We start from the raw sequence: 27,617 nt of genomic DNA on the forward strand, positions 1-27,617 counted from the left end.
CCCCACATGCAGCATTAGTGGCTATCCATCAAGCTATTTTCTCCCCATCCCTTTCATTTACCCTTTTTAACTTCTACCCTCCAGTGGCTCGAGCTCCCAGGGATCTCTGCACAGGAGACCAAGCATTATGCCATATATTATCATTTCATTTTTTCACCATACAGCAACTAGCCATGGCATTGCCATCTGTGCATAGACCATCTGGCATCAGGACGATTGTATATGTCATGTTTTTGTCATAATTTAGTTTTTTTGTTAGTGTTTAATTTTTGTTTCAGTTGCCATATCCACTAGCTACCCGGTAGTGGCCTAGGAGTATACATCTAGTCGGTCATTACATGATCTTCCTCCAATGGGAGGACATTATAGATGATCTTTTTAATCAATAAATTATTAATTATTTAACCCCAACATTGTATGCTGTGTCACTCATATGGTCAACTTTTATCTTTTTTCCACTACTCTAGTGGGAATGTTTGTTTACATGGAAGTAATTGGGCATACAATGGTTATGGGGTCTGGGTACTGCCCTGGGGGGCATGTATCAAAGTAAAAAAAAGTTAGTAAAAAACATCATTTTTAAATGAGCAGTGATTTACTGATGCTTAACCACTTCAATACCAAGCACTTACACCCCTTTCCTGCACAAGCCAATTTTCAGCTTTCGGCGCTGTCGCCGCACTTTGAATGACAAATGCGCGGTCATGCTACACTGTACCCAAACAGAATTTTTTAAATTTTGTTCCCACAAATAGAGCTTTCTTTTGGTGGTATTTGATCATCTCTGTAGTTTTTATACTTTGCTAAACAAATAAAAAAATATCAAAAATTTTGAAAAATAAAAAAGTTTTCATTTGTTTCTGTTATAAAATTTTGTAAATAAGTAAGCTTTCTCCTTCACTGATGGGCACTAATAAGGCGGCACTGATGGGCACTGATAAGGTTGCAACATTGAGGTGGCACTGATGGGCACTGACGATGGGCACTGATGGGCACTGGTAGACGGTACTGATGGGTGGCACTGATATGCAGCACTGATGGGCATTGATAGGCGGCACTCATGGGCACTCATGGGTGGCACTGGTGGGCACTGAAAGGCTGCACTGATGGGTACTTATGGGTGGTACTGATAGGTGGCACTGCTGGGCACTGATACGTGGCACTGATGGGCACTGATATGCGGCACAGAGATGGCACTGATGGGCATCCCTGGTGGCACTGGCAGGCTTTTTGGATGGGCACTGATTGGCAGCTGCCTGGGCATTGATTGGCAGCTGCCTGGGCACTGATTGGTATATCCCCGGTGGTCTAGGGTCGCATACCTGGTGGTCCAGTGTGGGTGGCCATCCTTGGTGGTCTTGACAGCATCCTGGTGGTCTTGGGCGGGCTCTTCCTGTTTACATCATGATCAGCCGTGATTGGACACAGCTGATCACGTGATAAAGAGCCTCCGTCAGAGGCTCTTTACTGAGATTGGTGCAGCAGTGTGTCAGACTGACATGCTGCATTACTGATCACTGCGATGCACGCCCCCACGGGCACGCAGCGGCTGTTATCCTGCTGGACCATGAAACCATAAACATGAAAAATTCCTTTTTCACTTTATAGTGCCTGGGGGTCCCCTTAGTCTGCCTGTAAAGTGGCACATCTGTATCATGTATAGAACCTGCTGCAGCAATAATGAAATTTATAAAGCTCTAAAAAATGACATTTTCCCTGCAAGCTTTCTTTATTTTGGTTTGGGGAGCCAGTCTGTATGATGAGCCCACAATGTAGTGCACTGGGAACAAGATTATAGTTTTTTTTTTCTTTTGCAGACTTTGGATAGAAGTAACAGGTACAGAAAAATTGGGCTTTAGGTGTCCATTGTGCCTTCACACTGTAACCCTATAGAGGTACTCTTGATGATAGCAAGAATTGGCCTTGCTGCCAAAAATTGAAATTATATGCACCTGTCAATTGTGGAAAATTGGTCTTTGGGTTAATTATGCCCAATGAAATATTTTAATCCTAATAATATTTTGTATTCCTTTTCTGGTACCTATAAAGTCCTCTCCAACATTCCCCTCTTTTCATTAGCAATTTCATATGGATGTGGTACCCCGTTGGCCCTTTCTTTATCTATATGCGCATGAAACCTACACCAAAAAATTTCTTTCAGATGAAATCAAGACTCACAAAGCTAGACCTAGAAGTCTTGGAGAGATTTCACATCCCAAAACACTTAATCAGTGACATCGGCATCAGGGGCTTGATAGCTGCTGCTAATCCAGGACTGATTAATTTTGATAATTGTCAGCTGATCCACTGAGTCTGTGGACAGACACGCTCTCTTATCTGTCACAAAACTTCAGAAAGCATGCTGGATGTAGGGCAGCCCAGCAGCTAAATTGCATACTGGGCAAGTTCTGGCCAGTGGTCTATTCTCATGACCCAGTAACCCAGTGGATTGTCAATTGGAAAGCTTTCCATGTCTGTTTTTGCCCCTAGGCAATCGTCCATCATATGATGCAGACACTGCCAATGGGATGTTGAAGCTGACAGCCCTGGGTGCTGAGGACTAAAAAAAATTGAAATGCATCGCTTAGGCGACACCCTTCTCCACCGCTCCTCTCTTGACCAACAGAAGCCTTAATACTATGTTTTTCACGAGACTGTAACCTACCAGAGTCAGGAAAGGCTTTACATAAACTCTTCTTTAAGGTGTCCTCAAGATATTTCACCTTCTGCTCCCTCTGTGGGGACAGGATGAGTTCTGAGACTTTCCCTTTGTAACAGTGGTAAGGGAGATTTGCCAACCAATAGTGATCTTTCTCCTTGATGCCACATATTGGCGGGTCCTTTCACAGGCTTTGAATGCATGAGGGAGCCCATGCATCGCAAGTTTGCAGAGGCATGAGAAGAAAACTCTTCGGGTCACTGAGGATTACAGTATCTGGAAATGCCTCCTTCCAGCCACTTACTACTCCCAAGGGTTCTGGGGATGTAAAACCATCTGTTAAGGGTTGATGTATGTTTTGCTTTGCTTCAATGCCTCCAAAACTGCCAGAACCCTCCTCCCCCTCCTCCTCCCTCTCTTGTGTGTTCTGTGGAGTGGCAAGAATGGTGTCTGCATAAAACTGGCCTTCATAGGAAAGGAAGTCCTCCTCTTCCTCCCGCTGCTCTGCCTTGAGTGCCCTGTCCATAATGCCACACAGAGTCTGCTCCAGCAGGAACACAACAGGGATTGTGTCACTAATGCATGCACTGTCACGGCTTACCATCCTTGTTGCCTCCCAAAATGGGAACAGTACAGTGCATGCATCCTTTATCAGCAGCCATTGGTGTAGGGAAAAAAAGCCGAGCTGGCCTGAGCCTGTCATTGTGCCAAACTCACATAGGTACTCGTTGATGACCCTCTGCTGCATGTGCAGCCTTTGCAGCATAGCCAATGTCAAGTTCCAGCTGGTGGGCATGTCACAAATCAGCCAGTTTATGTGCAGCTGAAATTCCCACTGAATTTCAGCCAACAGAGCACTGACTGTGTATGACCGCCTAAAATAGCTACAGACTATTCTGGCCTGTTTTAGCAGATATCCCAACCCTGGGTACCTACCAGTATTTAAGAAATGGTGCACCACCAAATTGAGGACATGTTCCAGTCATGGCACACATGTCAACTTTCCCTGTCTAAGGGTGGACAGGAGGTTTGTGCCATTATCGCACACCACCATTCCTGGCTCTAATTGGCATAGTGTGAACCACCTCTGGGTCTGCCCCTGCAGAGCTGCAAGAATCTCTGCCCTGGTGTGGTTCCTGTCCTCTAGACACACCAGCTGAAACACTGCATGGCACCTTTTAGCCCGACTCATAAATAGCCCCTTGAATGCTTAGGGGGTACTTGTGGTTCATAGGACAATTCAGCAGAGAAGGGCATGGAGGAGGGTTAGGAGCTGACACATCTAGCATCATCACCACTAGCTGTATGGAGACGTAGTGGCACAACAAGCTGCAGCACTGAGCCTGTCCTGCATCCTTCTGAGTTGCAAGCAGAGTTACCCAGTGTGCTGTGTACATAATATATTGTCCCTGATCATGCTTGCTGGACCACGTGTCAGCAGTAACGTGGACCTTGCGGCTGACTGCCTTGTCCAAAGATGCCACAACATTGCCTTCCACTTCGTGGTACAGAGCTGAAATGGCCTTACGTGAAAAGAAATAGCAACTGGGAACCTGCCATTGTAGTACAGCACATTCTGCAAATTCACTGAAGGGGGCAGAATCCATCAGATGGAAAGGCAGGAGTTGTAAAGCCAGCAGCTTTGACAAGCTTGAATTTAGATGCTAGGCATGTGGGTGGCAGTAACTATTTCTTTTCTCGCTGCAGCAGATGGGACAGAGAAATGTGCCTGCTATAATCTACAGCTGGTAGTGTGCTACTGGCAGATGTGCTGCAAGGACCTAGGACACCCTTCACTATACCATCATCCCTGTCAGTGGAGGCTTCTGAGAGGTCATGAGGTATAGTGGGGGTAAAATGAGAGGAGCAGAATTGCATCCCTTTGTGTGGTTTTCAGGTGCTCTTGCCAATGGCCTGAGTGGGGGGAGGTTAAATGCTTTGTCAAGCATGTGGTACCCAAATGGATGGTGTTTTTGCCACGCTTGTTGTGCTTGGGGCAAAGTTTGCAAAATGCAACAGTGCAATCAGTTGCACATGTGCTGAAAAAGGCCCAGACAGCCGAGCTGTGGGAAGTGGGCCGGGAGATAACAGCTCTGCAATCTGGTTGATTAGGGTGGCTGCTCTCTACTCTTCCACGATGGCTGCCTCATTGGGGTTGTGCCCCACCTTCACTTTCCTCTTCTGCTCTATCTGACACCCATGTCACGTCAGTGACCTCATCATCATCATCCCCTCCATCCTCATTATCACTGGAGGCAACTTGGCAATAGGCTGTGGCTTGGGGAACATGACTGCCAATTTGTTGTGTATCAGTGTACCTCTCTATAGGCTCATGTTCCTAACTTCCTAAACCTAAGAATCAATATCTGAATCAAGTAATGGCTGTGCATCATCAAGGAGCAAGTGGCTGATGCTGTGTTCAAATAACTCAGCTGACTCCTCCATGCCTGATGCTGGCGCTATGGCAGGAGTAGCTGTGGACAAAGAGGCAGATTAAGCCACTCTGTCAGCTGCAGTGGACTGCGCACTAGTCTCTGATTGGGTGACAGAGGATAAGGAGAATAAGGATGGGTTAGTAAACCAGTTCACTACCTTCTCTACATGCTGTGGCTGGATAGCATGGGCAACATCACTAAACAGAGGAAATGATGCCCTGCCTGAGGATGAACCACATCCACCTTTGCCTGTGGGCACATATTCTGCTGGCCCCCTCACAGTGCCATTGGAACATTTGCCTCTCTGTGTTGGCCTCCCAGACAGGGAGAGGGCGCTTATTAACAAAATGTAATAAATATTGGCAAATGTGTACGTGGATGCGCTTTAAAAAAATGGAAAGTGGTGTATGGTACACTTTAACTTGAAGACTCACTACACAGACACACTCCACTGACACACTACAATATACTGCAGTAAAACTGCATTGATGCACTGCAATATACTGCGGTAAATGGGCACTAATGTACTGAAATATCCTGCACTGAAATGTACTGCATTAAACGTGCACTAACGCACTGAAATATACTGCATTAAACAAGCAGTAACGCACTGAAATACAGTGCCTTGAAACAGCATTCATACCCCTTGAAATTCTCTGCATTTTGTCATGTTACAATCAAAAAACATAATTTTTTTTTTTTGGGATAGGCCAACCCAAAGTGGCACATTATTGTGAAGTGGAAGGAAAATAAAAAATAAATAAAAAATAAGTCTCTACCAGCTTTGCACATCTAGAGGGTGACATTTTTACCCATTCTTCTTTGCAAAATAGCTCAAGCTCTGTCAGACTAGATGGAAAGCATCTGTGAACAGCAATTTTCAAGTCTTGCCACAGATTTCCATTTAGATTTAGGTCTGGACTAGACAAGTGCATTCGTTTTCGTCTGGATGCATTTTTGTCCAAATTTCGGGTATTTTCGCTATTGTTTTAACAAACGATAACGAACGCGCAGAACCCGAAAACCGAAAGATCCGACATAAACAAATGTTTTAGTTTCATTTTCATTGTGACAACAGTTCAATATAGATAGGGGATTCAACATGACGCTGACAATAGCGATCTGTGTCCATCGAGCCTGTGGTCAAATGTGCCTAACCTTTGCTCTATTAGTCCAAGATTATTCTACATAGAGAGAAAAGATTTTACATAGAGAGAACAGATTCAACATTATAGAGACAATAACAAAAAGGTCGAATGTGCCTAACCTAACTCTATTAGTCCAAGATTATTTGACATAGAGAGAAAAGATTCAACATGAAGATTCGACGAAGCAGTCGCCTTGAGCGGACATTTATGGTCAAATGCTCTGCCCATAGGCTATAGAAGAATTCTAATGTTGGTTGACTAGTAATAATAATTAATAAATATAATTATTACTAGTATCATACAACATTAGAATTCTACTATAGCTTGTAGGCAGAACATTCGACCGGAAATGTACGATTGCGGCGTCGTACAGTTTAGCTGCTCTGTTGAATCTTCTTAGAACATTCGACAGACACCATAAGCCTTCAATGACAGATTCAACCTTAATTATTTCCGACTTTTGGACATATGGATTTTTTAACGAAACAAAGTAAATAAAAAACGAATTTCGGGAGTAATGAAATAAATGTATTTCTCGGACGAAAACGAAATTCCGAAACGAGACATTTCAGTGTGCACATGTCTAGTTTGGACTTTGACTGGGCCATTCTAACACATGAATATGCTTTGATCTAAACCATTCCATTTTAGCTCTGGCTGTATGTTTAGGGTTGTTGTTCTGCTGGAAGGTGAACCTCCGCCCCAGTCTCAAGTCTTTTGCAGACTCTAATTTTCATCATATATTCTGACCGTGTATATGGACTTTTACCATTGAAAATTCAGACGGACTTAGATAGAGAACATGTTTTATATTTTTCCGATGGAACAAAAAACGCTAGTCTGTATGCTGTTCCGACGCACCCAAAACGACGCATGCTCTGAAGCAAGTATGAAACCGAAGCTATTGGCTACTGGCTGTTGAACTTCCGTTTTCTAGTCCTGTCATACATGTTGTGCGTCACTGCATTCTGGATGGTCAGAATTTGGTGTGACCATGTGTATGCAAGACAGCTTGAGCGGAATTCCATCGGAATTTCGTTAGAAAATCCTTCAGAGTTTATTCCGACGGCAAAACAGGTCATGTGTACAGGGCATAACAGGTTTTCCTCTAAGACTGCCCTGTATTTGGCTCCATCTGACATATACTGCGTTAAATGTAAACTAACGCACTGCAATATACTGTGCTAAACGTGCATCAATCAACTAAAATATACTGTGTTAAGTGTGCACTAACGCACTGAAATATACTGCATTAAATGTGCAGTAACACACTGCAATATACTGCATTAAACGTGCAGTAAGCACTGCAATATACTGTGTTAAACGTGCACTAATGCACTGCAATATTCTGCAGTAAACGTGCACCAATGAACTGAAATATACTGTGTTAAATGTGCACTATTGCACTGCAATGCACTGCATTAAATGAGCAGTAATGCACTGAAATATACTGCGTTAAACGCGCACTAACACGCTGAAATATACTGCTTGAAACGCGCACTAACGCACTGAAGCATGTTGAGCCCATTGAATATTTTATTTTTTTGTCCCAAGTGATTGAGTAATGACAAAAGAAATATATATTTTTCAAAAAGTTGTCACTAAATGATATATTGCTCACACATGCCATGGTTATATGCAGAATTGCACAACAAAATACATTTTGCTGTTTCTCCTGAGTACGGGGATACCACATGTGTGGGACTTTTTGGGAGCCTAGCCGCGTACGGGGCCCCGAAAACCAATCACCGCCTTCAGGATTTCTAAGGGCGTAAATTTTTGATTTCACTCCTCACTACCTATCACAGTTTTGAAGGCCATAAAATGCCAAGATGGCACCACCCCCAAATGACCCCATTTTGGAAAGTAGACACCCCAAGCTATTTTCTGAGAGGCATGTTGAGTCCATGGAATATTTTATATTTTGCCACAAGTTGTGGAAAAATTACAAACTTTTTATTTTTTTTATTTTTTTTTGCACAAAGTTGTCACTAAATGATATACTGCTCAAACATGCTATGGGCATATGTGGAATTGCACCCCAAAATACATTCTGCTGCTTCTCCTGAGTATGGGGATACCACATGTGTGGGACTTGGGAGCCTATCCGCATACGGGGCCCCGAAAACCAAGCACCGCCTTCAGGATTTCTAAGGGCGTAAATTTTTTATTTCACTCCTAACTACCTATCACAGTTTTAAAGGCCATAAAATGCTAAGATGGCACAAACCTCCCCAAATGACCCCATTTTGGAAAGTAGACACGCAAAGCTATTTGCTGAGAGGCATGTTGAGTTCATGGAATATTTTATATTTTGCCACAAGTTGCGGGAAAATTACAAACTTTTTTTTTGCACAAAGTTGTCACTAAATGATATATTGCTCACACAGGCCATGGGCATATGTGAAATTGCACTCCAAAATACATTCTGCCTCTTCTCCTGAGTACGGGGATACCACATGTGTGGGACTTTTTGGGAGCCTAGCCGGGTACGGGGCCCCGAAAACCAAGCACCGCCTTCAGGATTTCTAAGGTCGTAAATTTTTTATTTCACTCCTCACTACCTATCACAGTTTTGAAGGCTATAAAATGCCCAGGTGGCACAACCCCCCCCAAATGACCCCATTTTGGAAAGTAGACACCCCAAGCTATTTGCTGAGAGGCATGGTGAGTATTCTCATTTGTTTTTGAAAATTAAGAAAGAAAATAATTTTTTTTTCTTTTTTCAATTTTCAAAACTTTGTGACAAAAAAACGAGGTCTGCAAAATACTCACCATACCTCTTAGCAAATAGCTTGGGGTGTCTACTTTCCAAAATGGGGTCATTTGGGGCGGGGGGGGTGCGCCATCTGGGCATTCCATGGCCTCAGAAACTGTGATAGGCAGTGAGGAGTGAAATCAAAAATTTACACCCTTACAAGGTGGTGCTTGGTTTTCGGGGTCCCGTACGCGGCTAGTCTCCCAAAAAGTCTCACATGTGGTATCCCTGTACTCAGGAGAAGCAACAGAATGTATTTTGGGGTGTAATTTCACATATGCCTATGGCATGTTTGAGCAATATATCATTTAGTGACAACTTTGTGCAAAAAAAAAAAAATTGTCTTTTTTCCGCAAGTTGTGTCACAATAGAAAAATATTCCATGGACTCGATATGCCTCTCAGCAAATAGCTTGGGGTGTCTACTTTCCAAAATGGGGTCATTTGGGGGGGGTTTGAACTGTCCTGGCATTTTATGCACAACATTTAGAAGCTTATGTCACACATCACCCACTCTTCTAACCACTTGAAGACAAAGCCCTTTCTGACACTTTTTGTTTACATGAAAAAATATTTTTTTTGCAAGAAAATTACTTTGAACCCCCAAACATTATATATTTTTTAAAGCAAAGGTCCTACAGATTAAAATGGTGGGTGTTTCATTTTTTTTTTTTTTTTACACAGTATTTGCGCAGCGATTTTTCAAACGCATTTTTTGGGGAAAAAACACACTTTTTAAAATTTTAATACACTAAAAAACACTATATTGCCAAAATGTTTGATGGAATAAAAAAGATGATCTTAGGCCGGGTACATGGATACCAAACACGACATGCTTTAAAATTGCGCACAAACGTGCAGTAGCGACAAACTACATCCATTTTAAAAGCTTTTAAAGCCTTTACAGGTTACCACTTTAGATTTACAGAGGAGGTCTACTGCTAAATTTACTTCCCTCGATCTGACCTTCGCGGTGATACCTCACATGCATGGTGCAATTACTGTTTACACTTGATGCCAGGCCGACGCTTGCGTTCGCCTTTGCGTGAGAGCAGGGGGGGACAGGGGTCTTTTTTATCTTATTTTTAAACTGTTCCTTTCATTTTTTTTTATCATTTTTATTGTTATCTCAGGGAATGTAAATATCCCCTATGGTGGCAAGAGGGAGTGACAAGTACTCTTTTTTGAAAAAATTGGGGTCTATTAAACCCTAGATCTCTCCTCTGCCTTCAAAGCATCTGACCACACCAAGATCGGTGTGATAAAATGCTTTCCCAATTTCCCAATGGCGCTGTTTACATCCGGCGAAATCTAAGTCATGAAATGCTCGTAGCTTCTGGTTTCTTAGGCCATAGAGATGATTGGAGCCATTCTGGTCTCTGATCAGCTCTATGGTCAGCTGGCTGAATCCCCGGCTGCATTCTCAGGTTCCCTGTTGGGACAGGAGAGCCAGAGAAAACCATGGAATACGGTGTGGGGGGGGAACATTCCCTCCCACTGCTTGTAAAAGCAGTCTAGAATTAGCTGCTAGGATTGCTTTTACATGAAAGCCGACCGCTGGCTGAAAAGAATGATACCAAGACGATACCTAAACCTGCAGGCATAATTCTGGTATAACCACTAAAAGTCCAGCAACATACCAGTACGTTGCTGGTCCTTGTTGGGCATATATTGTAATCTTTTTTTATGCAGCCTGTGAGCTGAACGAAAAAAAGAGATTGATCGGTGGGTATGCCCACCATTAGAATACCTCCCTTCATCCACCCACTTCTAATGATGGGCATACATGCACAATTTATATATGCCGAAGCATGGGGGCATCCGTCCCAAGAGTTAGGAGCAAATTGCTGCCCCCATGCTTTGGCATATATGCTCTTTTTTTTTAACTGTGGTGGTGAAATCACCCCTTACAGCGCTGGAGTCACAGCTTTATGTATCGTGGGAGAAAACGCTGTTGCTGTCAAGATAAATAAATCCGTGCTGCAACTGAATGGCGTACCTTTTAAGAAAATGATGGTTAACAATAAAACAAAGTAACATTAAAGTATAACAGTAAGACATACCATACCTGCAAAGCAAATACAAAAAAAAATAGTAAAAAATAAAACATTTTTTAACACAACCTGTGCCTAAAATTTATATATGCCGAAGCATGGGAGCATCCACCCGCAAAAGGTAGGAGCAAATCGCTCCTCCGCCCCTGCTGCCCCCATGCTTCGGCATATATGCTCTTTTTTTTAACTGTGGTGGTGAAATCACCTCCGACAGCGCTGGAGTCACGGCTTTATGTATCGTGGGAGCAAACGCTGTTGCTGTCAAGATAAATCCACGCTGCAGCTGAATGGCATACCTGAAAACAAAAAAATGGTTAACAATAAAACACAGTAAACAGTAAAGTATAAAAAAATGACATACCTGAAAAGCAAACACGATAAAACATAATAACAATAAAACATTGCAGAATAGAATACAGTAAAAAAGAACAGAACAATAGAGAGAGAATAGAGAGAGAGAGAACAATAAAGCGACAACTATTTTTGTTTTTTTATTTTATTTTTTTGTGTATTTTTTTATTTTTTTACTTTTTTTTACTTTTTTTTTACATTTTTTTTCATAACTGTAACTTTTGTAACTGTAACCGGTTCCAGGTTGGGGTCTCTCAAAATGCGATGGCATCTTGGGAGACCCTGTCAAAGTGCGCCTAGTCTGTGCAATCTTGTACCCTGCGCTAAAACACAACTAGTGTATGGTAGTGCTCAAAACATTCACCAATGCAAAGACCAGGATTGTCAGGACAGGAGGGACAATAATAGCGGGTCTCACGCCTATATCCGCGCTTTCTACAGACACAACATTTTCTTTTGGGGGCTCGTTGGGTAGGGGTACTCAGGAGGACATAAGGAAAATGCCTCTGATGCAGCTGGCTTACTGCATTTGGTTGGGGAAAGTGAGGTGGAGCACCGTCTGGAAACAGAAGGGCTCTGACAATCTCTTTCTGGAATTTAAGGAAGGATCCAGTCCGTCCTGAAGCTCTGTATAGCACATGAGCGTTCAGCAAAATCAATAGAAATAAGTATACAGACACTTTTTTATACCAGCGTCTGGCCTTACGGGCAACTAGGTACGGCGCCAACAACTGGTCGTTGAGGTCCACCCCTCCCATATTTTGGTTATATTCGTGGACACAGAGGGGTTTCTCCACAACACCAGTCGCCATGGTAATTTGGACAGTCGTGTCTGCATGAAAGGAGGTAAGAATGAAAACATTCTTATTATCCCTCCACTTCATAGCGAGCAAGTTATTACACTTCAAGCAGGTTCTCTCCCCCAGCCTAAGATGGGAATCTACAAGCCGCTGGGGAAAGCCCCGGCGATTAGATCGCATGGTGCCACATGCTCCAATCTGATGATTAAACAAGTGACTAAAAAGTGGCACGCTCGTGTAATAATTGTCCACATACAAGTGGTACCCCTTTCCAAATAAGGGTGACACCAAGTCCCACACAATCTTGCCAGCGCTTCCTATGTAGTCAGGGCAGTTTGTAGGCTCTTCGTGACTATCCCTTCCCTTGTAAACCATAAAACTACATGTATAGCCTGTGGCCCTGTCACAGAGCTTATACATTTTGACCCCGTATCTGGCACGCTTGCTGGGAAGGTACTGTTTGAATGACAAGCGTCCAGAAAACTTAATCAGGGACTCATCAACGCAGACAACTTGATGGGGAGTAACAAGTCTGCAAAACGTTGGTTGAAGAGGTTTACGAGGGGCCAAATTTTGTAGAGCCGATCATATCCAGGGTCTCCATGAGGACGACAGAGTTCATTGTTGTTGAAGTGCATGAACCACAAAATCTGCTCGTATCGTGCCCTGGCCATGGAAGTAGAGAACAGGGGCATATGGTCAATTGGGTCAGTGGGCCAATATGACCGCAACTCACTCTTTTTGTTATGCCCATGAGGAGGGATAGGCCCCAGAAAGATCTTAAATTCGGAAACCGTACCTGGTTTACAATCTCTGGCAAGGGAGGACTGGGGAATAGTAGCGATGTGTTGACCAGCGTACAAATTGCTTTGGTCCACAATAGATCTATAGAGATCTTCGGTGAACAACAGCGAATAAAAATCAAGTGATGTAAAATCAATTATTTCCACCTGAATGCCGGGTTAGCCAGTGAATGGGGGAAGTACGGGTGCTGCAGAAGTGGCGGGTTCCCAATTAGGATTGGCAAATGCAGCAGGAAGGGCACTATGGGCACGACGGGCCTGTGTTCTTTTCTTGGTGGCAGCTGGACATTACTTGTGCTTGCCACCTCGCCAGCTTGAACTGCACTTATGGGACTCGCCACGTCACCAAGTGTTACTGCAGTGCTGGATGTACGACCAGGGTGTACTAGGCCACTGGTGCTTGCCAGTTCACCAGAAGGAATAGCGGCGCTAGTACTTCTCTGCTCCATACGAGAACCCTGCGGTTCTTGCACCTCAACAGCAAAAGAAGAAGATTGGGGTCTGGTACACCAGACCTTGGCAGGGGCCACAACTCCGTTGTCAGAGCTATCTGTCATGGAGCCGCTATCGTCAACAGGAACGTATTCTGAGCATGAATCTGACAGATGAGTGACTTCCTCTTCACTATCTGTCATGCTCAGAAACATGTAGGCCTCTTCACTAGTGTACCTTCGATTTGCCATTTTGCCATTTTTTATTTAGTGGTACACTAGTGGGACTCACAGGTAAAAAAGCTCCTGACTGTTAGCGACTGTATCAAAACGCTACCAAAAAACTGTTAGCGATAGCAGGGATCAGGCCTGACTCTGCGAACGCTGTAGTTATGTATTTAGTGTTTTGTAAGTTACAGTGATCGATCGATACTGCACTTGGGTGGGCTGGGGTGGGCTGGGCTGGGCAGAGGGGCAAAATGCAGGTACTAGCAGGTATCTGGGCTGATCCCGCTAACACTGCGTTTTTGGGTACCCTAAACTGCTGGGGACACTAGTATAGATCTGAGCGGATCAGATATTGATCCGTTCAGATACTATACCACTAAGGGAGGTGTATGCTGCATGCGTGGGTGTTAGCGGTACTGGCACTAGCCTGATGCTGCCTGGGGCGACGCAGACCCTATCTGACCCTAAAACCCAACATATATCACCCGCTGGGCGATTAGGGGGTTAAACCTTTATTAGGTCATAAACGGCGGTTGCCCTGACACTTTAAAAAACTAACCAGCATCACCCGTAACAGTTATACGGTGATCACTGGTGAAAGGGTTAACTAGGGGGCAATCAGGGGGTTAAAACCTTTACTAGGTAGTATATGGGGGTCCCTGACGCTATAAAACACTGACAGCGAACCTAAATAATACAGCGATCAGATAAACGATCGCTTAATGACACTGGCGACGGGGGGTGATCAAGGGGTTAAAACTTTATTGGGGGGTTAGGGGGGCACCCTAGACATAAAGGGGCCTAACAGTAACTGCCCTACCACTTATAACTGTCACAAAATGACACCAATGCAATAATCAGAAAAAAAAAACTGCTATTGGTGTCACTGTGACAGGGGGTACAGGGTGGTGATCGGGGGTGAAAAGTGTGCCTAGAGTGTTCTACTGTACGTGTAATGTTGGTGCAAACTTACTTGATGTCTTCTCTCCTCGAAAGCCGGAACGAAAAGGCTTCACGAGGAGCAATGACATCACTTCCTCTGCCGCTGTTTACATTACAGCAGAAGAGGAAGATTCTCATTCGCCAGGAGAAATCATGAGGGGGTGGCCATGAATCAGTGGCCTCCCCCTCACCTCAGATCACTTCTGACGGTAATCCTGCCGCAGGCACCGGGGGGGTCCGATCGGGCAAGCAGGGACGTACAGATAAGCCCTTCGTCCAGATGAAGCTACACACCCCCATATGTGAAACGCGTTGACGTCACTTCCGCCCGGACGCTACGCTACGGCGTCATCCCCCATGGGCGTCTGTGAGCCCGCAATGCTGAAGGGAAGATGACGATCATATGATCGCAATGAAAGAAAGGAAAACATTGGGATGTGAACGTCCACAGATCCGGCTCTCTACTCAGGTGATCAACCTCCATGCATACTTGCCTCACCCGCACCCCGTACGGAACGCTCCCACAAGAGACATCATCTGGATGATCTGTGGACCGTGCGGAAACAGAGTACCCATAAAGGAACGCGTTACTTCCAGGGCATAAGACGGCACTCATCCACAACCGGGGATGGTAATGTACCGTGGTGGTTTTCCATGACTGAACAATCCATTTATGCTAGTTGTATATGCCTACAGCTGATCAACCATATATCTCCAATTGGGAAAACTCTCACAACAGGTTATCCCGGACCTCAGGCAGCTCACAGCAACATTGCTTGACTGTGATATAGACTCACACAGTACTCTAGCCTGCAACTTGTGCCTAATTTTTCATGCTGTCCGTTATATATTGCAGGCTGTAATATAACGATTTTCACATATGGGGGTGTCAGATTTTTTCCACACTGAGCCCCAGGGACACATTACAGCATCATCACCATCCCACTCTTTTCCTGCCCCCTTCCCTCCTGAGCTCCAGCCCTCCTCCCATCTGGGGGATTGGTGTCAGCTTTGTAGCCATACCCAGCAATTTGCTGATTATTCCTATAGGTGGACGGCAAGGCTGACACCAATTTCATTTGCGTCCGGATGCTCTTTTATGTTTCATGTTACATGTTGTCTTGTTCCCCCTCTCTGTGGTTGCGTTCGGCTAGCCCACCTGGTTAGTCAGCAATCTGTACCAGGATCAGTCCTGCATTGGGTTTTCATCCTTTTACCTATATATTTTTGTATATACCAATAAACTCTTTATTTTGATACATATTTAATATGTGTTTTGCCCTTCTGTTAGCCCCACTTTTCTCTGTCCCCCTCTGTTTGGGATACTTTGCACTAGTTCTTTTTTTGGGGCTGAAGCGCAATCACAGTTTCTCCCAAGGTTTATACTTCCTGTACGGGAGTTAAGCCTCTTCTTTTTGTATTTATTTAAAGGTAAGCCCTTATGCCTGCCCGTGCCATTGTGTCGACGTACATCGGCGTGCAGCGGTCGGCAACTGGTTAAAAGTCATCAACTACAATATTTGTAGCTGCTGACTTTTATTTTTTTTTTCAGTGGTGGAAAGGGGGTAGGGGGGGGACTGAACTCTGCTTTAACACAATCCCAGTTTGTATATAGTGTGTATGCACAATTTCAACACTAGAAGGGTTAAATGTAGTTCTTTTTAACTGAACAATTAAACAAAAACTGCGCCCCACCTTCTAGAATGAATGTGCAGTCTGTATTCTCCACTGCTGATGATGCTCGTCTGCAGCAGGCATTGCAGATGGGGAGGAAGTTGAGAGAAGCTATGTTTCTCAAATTATTTCCTTGGTCCTGATTGGATGCCCATACCCCATGTGACCCTGATGGCCATCTTAGGTCAGGCAGAGTCTATTTAAGACTCTGACCCCTGAGTTTGGCCCCCTTTATGTGAGTGGACAGGTTAGGGACAGGTTCCCTGCTTGCCAGGGTCAGTGGGAGCAGTAGGGAAAGGTTCCGGTGGAGTAGGGAGAGAGCAGGGACTATGTCTACCTCTTCAGGAAGCTTCCTATTTGGGTTAAACCGGCCAGGCCGAACTTCGTTCCTCGAAGCAGATGCTGTTGGCATCCCTGACTATTCTTACTGCTTTACATTTGCTGCATTCTTGTAAGTGGCTCCAGGAGGGTGAGCTTCCCATCGGGCCTGCTGTGCTGTTGACTAGCTGTTCAATACAATGTTCTTTGAAAATTGGGACTCTGTGTGCTTACTGCCTGCCACACCATGCTGCACCTACCCAGCACATGTCAGGCATACAGGCTGGTACCCCATAGCAAGTGGACTGTGAGAATGCAGCTTCCCTCTATGTTGATACCAGCCCACTTGCCTCTCAGCATTAGGGAGGGGAAGCTTTGAGAGAGGTTCCCCATAAAAAAACTTTCAGGACTCCAGGCACCAAGGAAGAGGTGCCAACAATGGTAGGGAGGGGTTGATGTACCACTTATGAAGGCAAATTGTTAATTGACCCCTCCCAGATTACCTGGTTTTAGATGTCCCTTAGAACCCTAGCCATTTTAATGGTGTGTGTGAATAGGAGAATTAGTAATAAAGACTCTTGGATAGAGTTACATGTGACATCATTGTCCCTATTTGGGTTCAAAGCCCAGCTATATTTTTAATTTATCCTTGGCTATAGAATAATTGTTACATGTTCATCAAAGTGACCCTGTCAGGGCTCTATACAAATCCAAACACTAGGTTTCTGCAATAAAAGAGAAAGTATACTGACTACCTCCTTTTCATTCTGTCACTGTGGCCTTGCTATATCTATACAGTAATCAACACTTACAGAAGTGTCAGATGCCTGTATCCTTCAACATGGGTTGTGGTTTCCTACTCTATGCCAACACAGGACTCTGCAGTGATGTAGGGGGTTGGAGGATGGCATCGAAGCACATAGCAGGGGGCAATGCTGGAGGTGTTGAATGCTGACGAGAGTGCTAGAGGCTTTAGCACTGGAACGAAGAGAAGGTAGGAGACACAGGCCACTGGAGAGGTAAGTCTTCTAACACTTCTATTGAAAGGAACTTTTGATTTTATAGATATGACAAAGCTTGTTTAATATAAACCCTTTTAAGGAGCACTAACAAGAATTCATAAACAAAATGTTTCAAAATAAGTATGACTGATAAATAAATTGAGTTTAGTATAAAAATTGTATTTAATTAAAGCGAGTATTTGAACTTTATTTTAAGTATTATGGCTCTTATTTCCTTTTTTTACAGATGGGTTACAGATTGAAAATGTTTCACCTCTGAATGTAACCAACATTGTTCCCAGGACAGATGTTGACACAATAATCACCATTCAAGGTGAGGATGGGATACCAGTCAGCCTTCTTTATATATCAGGCACTAAACCTCAAGCCCAGTCTGGGCTCTAATGGTGGCACAATAGTATGGCAAATATGTTGCTACTTCTGATACCACAGCAACTCATGTGTGCTGGAGGTGAAACCCTTCAGTGACATTGCGGTTTCTTTCCCCTCTTTCTCTGCCCTTGGTGACTTATTGACAGCATAGTACCTCCCCTTGATATGTCTACTAAGCAAATTTCCTCCTGGTGTCTTTGACCATATCATGTTACCAGACTGAGTTTCTGCAGGGATCATCCCTCCTAATCTGCATCTTTTAAATTAGGAACCAGATCAGAAGGGTTGTATGACCTGTTCTAAAAGCTAACTATATATTTTTTTTTCAATCTAGTTTTATAAGTAAATGCATGAGGTGTTCTTTACTGAAGTGAAATACCTGTATTCTAGTACATTGACTTTCATTTTGATACTTACTTGCAGTTTTTCTTTTAAGACTTTTGGAGCCTTCCTTGCTATATGATTTCTTAGTCCTGTAAAGTCCATTCTTAACTGCATGGTTATTGGCTATTGATAGATGCATCCAGAAAATCTGGGCCTTTACAGGTGTGTGTATGGGTATGGTGCTGGTATGGTGAAACCATGAGTTAGAAAATAGACATCCCCCTTCTCCCTGGTTGCTATATTTTAAGAACATGCTTGTTTTTTCAAGAGGCTAGCAGGCAGTTCTAGAACTTTTAGAAAGCCAAGAATGCTTTACAACAGCAGTCCCCAAACTACTGCCTGTGGGCTGGTTACAGCCTTAGACTAGCCCCTTCACTGAGTAGGCCATGCATCCAGGGCTTTATCATTGCAAGCTGCAGTGTGGGAGGGGAGTAGCAGTGTGTGCTGGAATGCTGAGTGTTTCAGCACCTGGCAATAAAACAGATGCGATCCGGCAGAAGGATCTCCTTCCTGATGGTGCCTGTAAAACACAGGCAATTAATTACATTATCTAGAGAAGTGGCACAGGACATGGAGCCTACAAGGTAATTCTCACCGAACACCTTTGCTGGGGGAATGGGGGAGGGAGCAGTTCCCCTGATACAGAAGCACCATTGCTTTCACTCACACTATAGAGGCACTATTCCTTCCAGTGACACATGGGCTCTATTCGTCCCAGTGGAACAAGGGCACCATTCCTCCCACTGACACAGGGGGATATATTACTCCCACTACTGCAGAGGCATTTTTTGCTGACTGCTGACATAGGGGCATTTTTTATTTTTATGGGCCCAGGGACATTTTTTACTTTTACTGACTCAGTGGCATTTTTTTTCAATGGACATAAGAGCATTTTTACTCTCACTGACCCTTGACAAAGGCATTTCTTACTCCAAGTGACCACTGAAACAGGGACATTTTTAACTCTGATCACTGACATTGACATTGGTTGCATTTTTTACTCTCTAAATACCAAAATCCCACTTACCACTGACCTTGGGGCTCTGTCCACAAAGCCGTGTCATTCATTGACAGCAATCTGTGATTGGATGAAATACAAGTCTTGTCTGCCACCGTCACAGATGGCTTGTAGTTCTCGAGTGCGAGAGCACTAATCAGCACTCTTGTAGTTCATTGACACTTCCTCTAGTTTTGTAACTGTCTTTTCTGTATGGCGGTATGGGCAGTCAAGCTGAAGCAGTTTCCGCAGAAGCCCACCATTGCACCCGTAATCTACAGATAGTGGGTGTAATGCTGTGCAGTCTCATCATACAAAAAAATAGTAAATGCACTTTTTTTTCCTGCAAAAATATGTGCATTTATTATTTTTTTCTTAAAGGTGAACTTATTCTTTGATTGAAAAATTAAGATTTTATGCAATGAAAAAAATAATTGAATGTAATTAAAAATGCCAAACAATCAGTTAATAAAATACATTTAGTAAAAAATATAAAAGCACCCAAAAATAATTTTCCTTTAAAATGTGAGTCCATTTAAAAGTGAACCCAATGGGTTAAGTCAACCCCTAGTTCCTTAATTGCCTTGGATACTTCAACAGTAGGATCTCATTGCCATAATTTCTGACTGTACACCTGGGAGTTTTAGATGTTCTCACCCTGCTTTGTGGGTCCCAGCTCCTCCTGTTACATTCTTTCTTCAAATAATGGGCACAGTGGGTGAGCAAATCCAGGAACATATGGCAAAGATTTTACCAAGAGTCCCTCAGAGATAGAAGAGGCTGTCAAGTGGTTTAACTCTCAAGTATCTATCAAAACACTGACATTTTTACTCTTTGTGAATAATTGTCTAACATCTGCTTCTTTATTAATTCAAACAGGAACCCTGATCAGTCAGATGGTGGCAGATGCCATTGACGGAGCCAATTTGAATCATTTAATTACAATGCCACATGGCTGTGGAGAACAAAATATGATGAGGATGTCTCCCGGAGTGATAGCGACACATTATCTGGATGCCACCAATCAATGGGAGAGGATAGGAATGGATCGCAGAGCGCAAGCATTACACTTTATCAACAGTGGTGAGAGGAGGCTTATAGAAAAGAAAAGCACATGGGGCACCAATCTGAGTGTAGTATTAGTACTGTATACACCTTTATTAAAACAGCCAATTGGTGACTCACATCAATAGATGTAAATATGCTTATAATACTAGTCGCAGGAACATTCCATCCAGGGAGACACTCCAATAGCTGCAACCAATGTGTGGTGTGATGAAAGGAGGATTGCTCACTAGCCGACCAGGAAGTGTGCAGAGTCACCGTGGAGCGTGTAACTATACTACTGACAAGTGCATATATCCATGTCACCAAATGGCTGTTTTAATAAAGGTGTGTACTAATACTGCACTCAGATTGACACCCCCTTGTGCTTTACTTTTTTGTTGAGAGAGTGGTTCCTGTTTCTTTGGTAGAGCTGCAGAATCCCTTTTAATTTTTATGGATTCTAATTAGCATAAATAGGCTTTAATTCACTTTTCTTAACCATTTATCTGTGTTTCATTGTTACGCTTCCTCCTATATTATATAGTGGACTGGGACACCAGGTGATACCCTTATTGCACCTTGTTATATACAGTATATATATCAAGCAGAGCATGATCTCCTCCCTTCGGAGACTGAGCTGCAGGGCAGTATTCCAACATAACTACCTCAAACACACCTCCAAGATGACCACTGCCTTGCTAATGAAGCTGAGGGTAAAGGTGATGGACTGGCCAAGCACATCTCCAGACCTAAACCCTATTGAGCATCTGTGGGCCATCCTCAAACGGAAGGTAGAGGAGCGCAAGGTCTCTAACTTCCACCAGCTCGGTGATGTCGTCATGGAGGAGTGGAAGAGGACACCAGTGGCAACATGTGAAGCTCTGGTGAACGCCATGCCCAAGAGGGTTAAGGCAGTGCTGGAAAATAATGATGGCCACACAAAACTTTAAACACTTTGGGCCCAATTTGTACATTTACACTTAGCGGTGTACTCACTTTTGTTGCCAGCAGTTTACACATTAATGACTGTGTGTTGTTTTATTTTGAGGGGACAGTAAATTTACACTGTTATACAAGCTGTACACTCACTACTTTACATTGTAGCAAAGTGTAAGTTCTTCAGTGTTGTCACATGAAAAGATATAATGAAATATTTACAAAAATGTGAGGAGTGTACTCACTTTTGTGAGATACTGTATATTCTTTATGGTTTACTGAGAGGAGGATTATACAATCTTTTCTTTCTTATCCATTGAGGGAAATAGGAAGTCCTAAACCTTCGGGTTATACTGTTACCTACAGGAGGAGTTGCAACTGGCAAACAAGCTACTGAAGGCCAGCCCAGGGTATAGTTCCTACTACCAGCATGCTTCATGTTGTTTTTCTAGTGTCCTAAGAGGATGAGCTTCTCTTCTTCTGCTCTTCAATTGGAAAGATGAACCTTTGATTCTTCTAGCTATTTTTTTCTTCAATCGAAATTCAACATCAGCTGCTGCTAGTGGTTTTTTTTCCATAAATTTTTTATTGAAGTACAAAACAGGTAAATGTTACAATTCGAACATCAGGAGAGAAAACCGAATGCAAAACAATCAGGATCATATAAACATATTCTCCATTTAGCACATTTGTTATAAACCTAAGCATTTCTATGGTCAACAACCCTGCTCTATCTGGTACTTTAAGATTATCAGAAACCCGATTTCGCGAACGAAAACGGGAAGGGAGGAAAAGGGAAGAAATGAAGGCTAAAAGAAAAAGAGAGGGGAGAAATGAGAGGGACGGGGGAAGAGAAAAAAAAAAAAGGGGGGGGGGGGGGGAGAGGGGGGCACAGGAAAGAAAAGAGGGTATGGTATGGGTTAGCGGGGTAAAAAGCTGCTGGTGGTTTTATTCACTGACTCGCAGCTATATGTCGCTATCATCTCCAGCCTGGCTTTTGGTCCCTTATTGCTGGACAGGACAATATTGGGAAGATCTTGAAAGTGACCCTCGGATGCAGAGATCTGCACTTTCCAAACACCGTTCTGGTTAAATTTTCTACAGAGCATTTTTCAGCTTTAGAGCCTCTAGCATTGCTGCTACACTTGCCCTTTCTCTGAATATTCATTAACTGAGTAGGCCATTTGGGCTGGGCAATAGGATTTTGCTCATTTTTATTGGGCACCATTATTGCCCATTTCCCACCAGCTTCAAGGAAGTAACTTTCCCCTGCTGCTCTTGCTGCAACAGAATTTTATGAAACTATGGTTTGTAAACTGATCATGCTCCCTGCCTGCAGTGTCTTTGGTCACCTTTGGCATTTTTACCCTGCTACCACCTGCAACATACCTGATTCTAGACACGGGGGGCAGATCAGGTCAGCATGCTTTTCTCTAACAGGAAAAAAACTGCTTGTAGCTCAGTTGGGTATGGCTGGGTTCTCTGAATACCCACTTTACTTTATACCTCAGAATACCCACTTGTTTTCAGACTTTAAGAAGAGAGGCTACAAGTGTGCTACTGCACCATTTACTGCAGATTCTGATTTACCCGAAGCCTTTGCAGCTTCTGAGCAAACGACCATGTGGACTCCATCTAATTCTAAGTTAATCAAGCCTTTGATCGCTCAGCTTTCACCACGTGTGATTGGTATTACTCCCAAAATAAAGAACAACATTTTAGCTCTATTGACGCATTACACACCACTTTGAAGCTTGAGGTCAGCCTTTCACTTATACTAATGCTCTCTCTGGCATTGGGTCTCATAGGACTCTTTAACCACATGCCGACCGGGCCATAGCCGAAAGACGGCCACAGCGCGGTCGGCTTATCCTGGGAGGGCGTCCATGGACGTCCTCCCAGAATACTGCTCTTGCGTGCCCCCTGGGGCGCGCACCCGAGAACTTCCGTGACCGCCGGGTCCAGAGGACCCGGTGTCTTGTCGAATGCAGTCCCCGATCCAAAAATGTCCGCCCTGTACTGCGCAGGCGCAGTACGGAGGACAAACGAGACGCCGAAAGTCTCCGAAGTTCAACAGCTGATTGTCAGCTGTACACGGCGCCTGCACATTCATTCTCACCCTATGTCCAGGTTCATTCCCTACTATCCAAGTGGACATAGAGTTAGAATAAATAGTTGCCGAGCGCAGCGAGGCCATGCCCGAAGCGTGGCGAGCGAAGCGAGGCCGTGCCCGAAGTGTGGCGAGCGAAGCGAGCCCGCGAGGGGCCCTCTTGCAAAGCCATCACTAACAAGTGCCCGAGCGCCGTGTACAGCTGATGGTCAGCTGATCAACTTCGGACACTTTCGGCATCTCCTTCTCCTCCGTACTGCGCAGGCGCTGCGCCTGCGCAGTACGGGGCGGACACTATACGATAGGAGGACAGTTCTCGTCAGAACACGGCGCATCACGGATCACGGTGAACGGCCGCTAATCGCGGCCTTTTACCATGTGATCGCTCCGTCACATGTAAACAAACCGGCGTCATGTCATGATGCCGGTTCCTCCCTCCCCTCTGTGTACCGATCGGTACAGAGGGGGCGGAGCGGGGGAGGGATCGGATGGTAGCAGCGTTGTGGGCTGCATCTGTAGTGCCCACAACGCTGCTCTGTGACAAATACAGTCACATCCAGGCATCCATCCCTCCATGCTCAGCCATCCCTCCATACTATAATACCCCACAATACTCTGCACTACTCCGCAACACCCCACAATACCCCACAATGCTCTGCAATACCCCACAATGCTCTACAATACTCTGCACTACTCCGCAATAGCCCACAATACCCCACAATACCCCACAATACCCCGCAATACCCTGCACTACTCTGCAACATCCCACAATACTCCGCAACATCCACAATACTCCACAATACCCCGCACTACTCTGCAACACCCCACAATACCCTGCAACACCCCACAATACTCTGCAACACCCCACAATACCCCGCAATACCCAGCAATACCCCGCAATACCCTGCAATACCCCGCAATACTCTGCAATACTCTGCACTACTCTGCACTACTCTGCAACACCCCACAATACCCCGCAATACCCCACAATACCCCACAATACTCCGCAACACCCCACAATACCCCGCAATACCCCACAATACCCCACACTACTCTGCACTACTCTGCAACACCCCACAATACTCTGCAATACCCTGCAATACCCCACAATACTCCGCAACACCCCACAATTCTCCGCAACACCCCACAATTCTCCGCAACACCCCACAATTCTCTGCAACACCCCACAATACTCTGCAACACCCCGCAATACTCTGCAACACCCTGCAATACCCCACAACTTTGTGTTAAAAAAAAATGTGTTTTAACCACTTCCCGCCCGCCGGCCATCATACGACGTCCTTGACTTTGTGCGGGGATATCTGAATGATGCCTGCAGCTACAGGCATCATTCAGATATCAGCTTTTTCAGCCGGCGATTCCCTACACCATAGGAATGATCATAGTGGCTGTTCCACTGCTTGATCGTTCTTATGGGAGGCAAGAGGGGACCTCCCCCCCTTCCCGCCACCCTCCGGTGCTTCTACCGTCTCACCGCTACGATCGAAGCCAGGATCGTTTTTTTTTTTTTTTTTTATTTCAGGCATAGCCTAGAGGTGAGATGTGGGGTCTTACTGACCCCATATCTCACTGTAAAGAGGACCTGTCATGCCATATTCCTATTACAAGGGATGTTTACATTCCTTGTAATAGGAATAAAAGTGATCAAAAAATTTTTTTTTGGAAAAAAGTGTCAAACTAAAATAAATAAAGTAAAATGAACAATAAAAAAAAATAAAATTTTTTTTAAAGCACCCCTGTCCGTGTGCTCGCATGCAGAAGCAAATGCACACATAAGTCCCGCCCACATATGAAAACGGTGTTCAAACCACACATGTGAGGTATCGGTGCGAACTTTAGAGTGAGAGAAATCATTTTGGCCCTAGACCTCCTCTGTAACTCAAAACATGTAACCAGTAAAAAATGTTAAAGCGTCACCTATGGGGATTTTTAAGTAGCGAAGTTTGGCGCCATTCCACGAGCGTGTGCGATTTTGAAGGGTGACATGTTAGGTATCTATTTACTCAGTGTAACTTCATCTTTCACTTTATGCAAAAACATTGGGCCAACTTTACTGTTTTTGTTTTTTTTTAAAGCACAATACTGTTTTTTTCCCAAAAAAAAGCGTTCAAAAAAGTGCTGCGCAAATACTGTGCAAGATAAAAAGTTGCAACAACCGCCATTGTATTCTCTAGGGTCTTTGCTAAAAAAAAACATATATAATGTTTTGGGGTTCTATGTAATTTTCTAGCAAATAAATGATGATTTTTACATGTAGGAGAGAAATGTCAGAATTGGCCTGGGTGCTCCAGAACGCCTGGAGGTGCTCCGTGCATGTTGGGCCTCTGTATGTGGCCACGCTGTGTAAAAGTCTCAAACATGTGGTATTGCCATACTCGGGAGTAATAGCAGAATGTGTTTTGGGGTGTAATTTGTGGTATGCATATGCGGTGTGTGAGAAATAACCTGCTAATATGACATTTTTGTTGAAAAAAAAAAAGAAAAAAAAATCTTGATTTTGCAAAGAATTGTGGGAAAAAATGACAACTTCAAAAAACTCACCATGCCTCTTACTAAATACCTTGGAATGTCTTCTTTCCAAAAAGGGGTCATTTGGGGGGTATTTGTACTTTTCTGGCATGTTAGGGTCTCAAGAATATAGATAGGCCGTCAGTAATTTAGGTATGATCAATTTTCAGATATTGGCACCATAGCTTTTGGACTCTATAACTTTCACAAAGACCAAATAATTTACACCGATTTGTACTTATTTTTACCAAAGATATTTAGCAGTATAAATTGTGGCCAAAATTTATGAAGAAAAATTACTAAATTTGCTAAATTTTATAACAGAAACAAAGAAAATTTCATTTTTTTACCGAATTTTCAGTCTTTTTTCTTTTATAGCGCAAAAAATAAAAAACCCAACGGTGATTAAATACCACCAAAAGAAAGCTCTGTGAAAAAAAGGACAAAAATTTCATATGGGTACAGTGTTGCATGACTGAGTAATTGTCATTCGTTGTTGTGATCACCGAGTCACTGAGACTCGGCTGATCACCGATCTGTGTAAGGGGCCAGTCCCGGCCCCTTACCATGTGATCAGCTGTCAGCCAATGACAGCTGATCACATGATGTAAACAATAGATCGGTAATCGTTTTTTTTTTTACTCACGCTGACAGCGCGAGTAGAAAAAAAAGCCGATCACCGGATCGGATGTGAGGGACATCGGTCCCTAAGTGGAAGAGGCACATCTGCCTCATCAGTGCCCACTAAAAGTGCCACCTAATAGTGCCCACAGTGCCACCTAACAGTGCCCACAGTGCCACCTAACAGTGCCCACAAGTGAGACCTATCAATGCCCACAAGTACCACCTATCAATGCCCACCTGTAGTGCCAATCAGTGCCACCTGCCAGTGCTGCCCATCACTGCCACCCATCAGTGCCCATCACTGCCACCCATCAGTGCCCATCACTGCCGCCTATCAGTGCCCATCACTGCCGCCTCATCAGCGTACATCAATGAAGGAGAAAAATTACCCGTTTAAAATTTTTTATAACAAAATATAAAAAAATAAACATTTTTTTAAAAAAAAATTCAGTTTTTTACATTTTTTTAATAAAAAGTAAAAACCGCAGAGGTGATCAAATACCACCAAAAGAAAGCTCTATTTGTGGTGAAAAAATGATAAAAATTTAATTTGGGTACAGTGTTGTATGACCGCGCAATTGTCATTCAAAGTGCGTCAGCGCTGAAAGCTGAAAATTGGTCTGGATAGGAGGGGGGTTTAAGTGCCCTGTAAGCAAGTGGTTAAACAGTTGGAGACCCTATCTAGAACTATGTTTTTCGGGTCCTGGTTTATATCTGTTCTTGACTGTAATCCTTCTTTGCCAAATCATGTCTGATTGGTTCAAATCCCTTAAAAGGTAGCTTACCACTGCTAACAATGACCCTCAGATCATTGAGCACATGGAATGGATCTCTGTGGCATTAAACTTTAGCTGCAATGGTCTGTTAGAAGCCTGGCTTTTCACAGCATTAGCCTGTCAGTACATATGTGTAGGTTTCTTTGGCTAAAGTGCTGGTCTGCGGAACTTCCATGCAAATAGTGATCCATATAACTTTGAGTGACAACTTCTCTTCAGA

At 43.8% G+C, this 27,617-nt stretch overlaps 1 protein-coding gene across 1 annotated transcript in view; it reads left to right on the plus strand.

The window, feature by feature from the left end:
• The window catches only part of LOC141133429 (complement C3-like), a 731,058-nt gene that overhangs the window by 471,958 nt on the left and 231,483 nt on the right, over nt 1–27,617 (plus strand). Inside the window, exons 23-24 of the mRNA XM_073622815.1 lie at nt 17,849–17,935; nt 20,255–20,458. Of these exons, the coding sequence (XP_073478916.1) occupies nt 17,849–17,935; nt 20,255–20,458 (291 nt within the window). The remainder of the gene's footprint in view (nt 1–17,848; nt 17,936–20,254; nt 20,459–27,617) is intronic.

The sequence above is a fragment of the Aquarana catesbeiana genome, linkage group LG03 (assembly GCF_042186555.1).
Source record: "Aquarana catesbeiana isolate 2022-GZ linkage group LG03, ASM4218655v1, whole genome shotgun sequence".
NCBI classification, from domain to species: domain Eukaryota; kingdom Metazoa; phylum Chordata; class Amphibia; order Anura; family Ranidae; genus Aquarana; species Aquarana catesbeiana.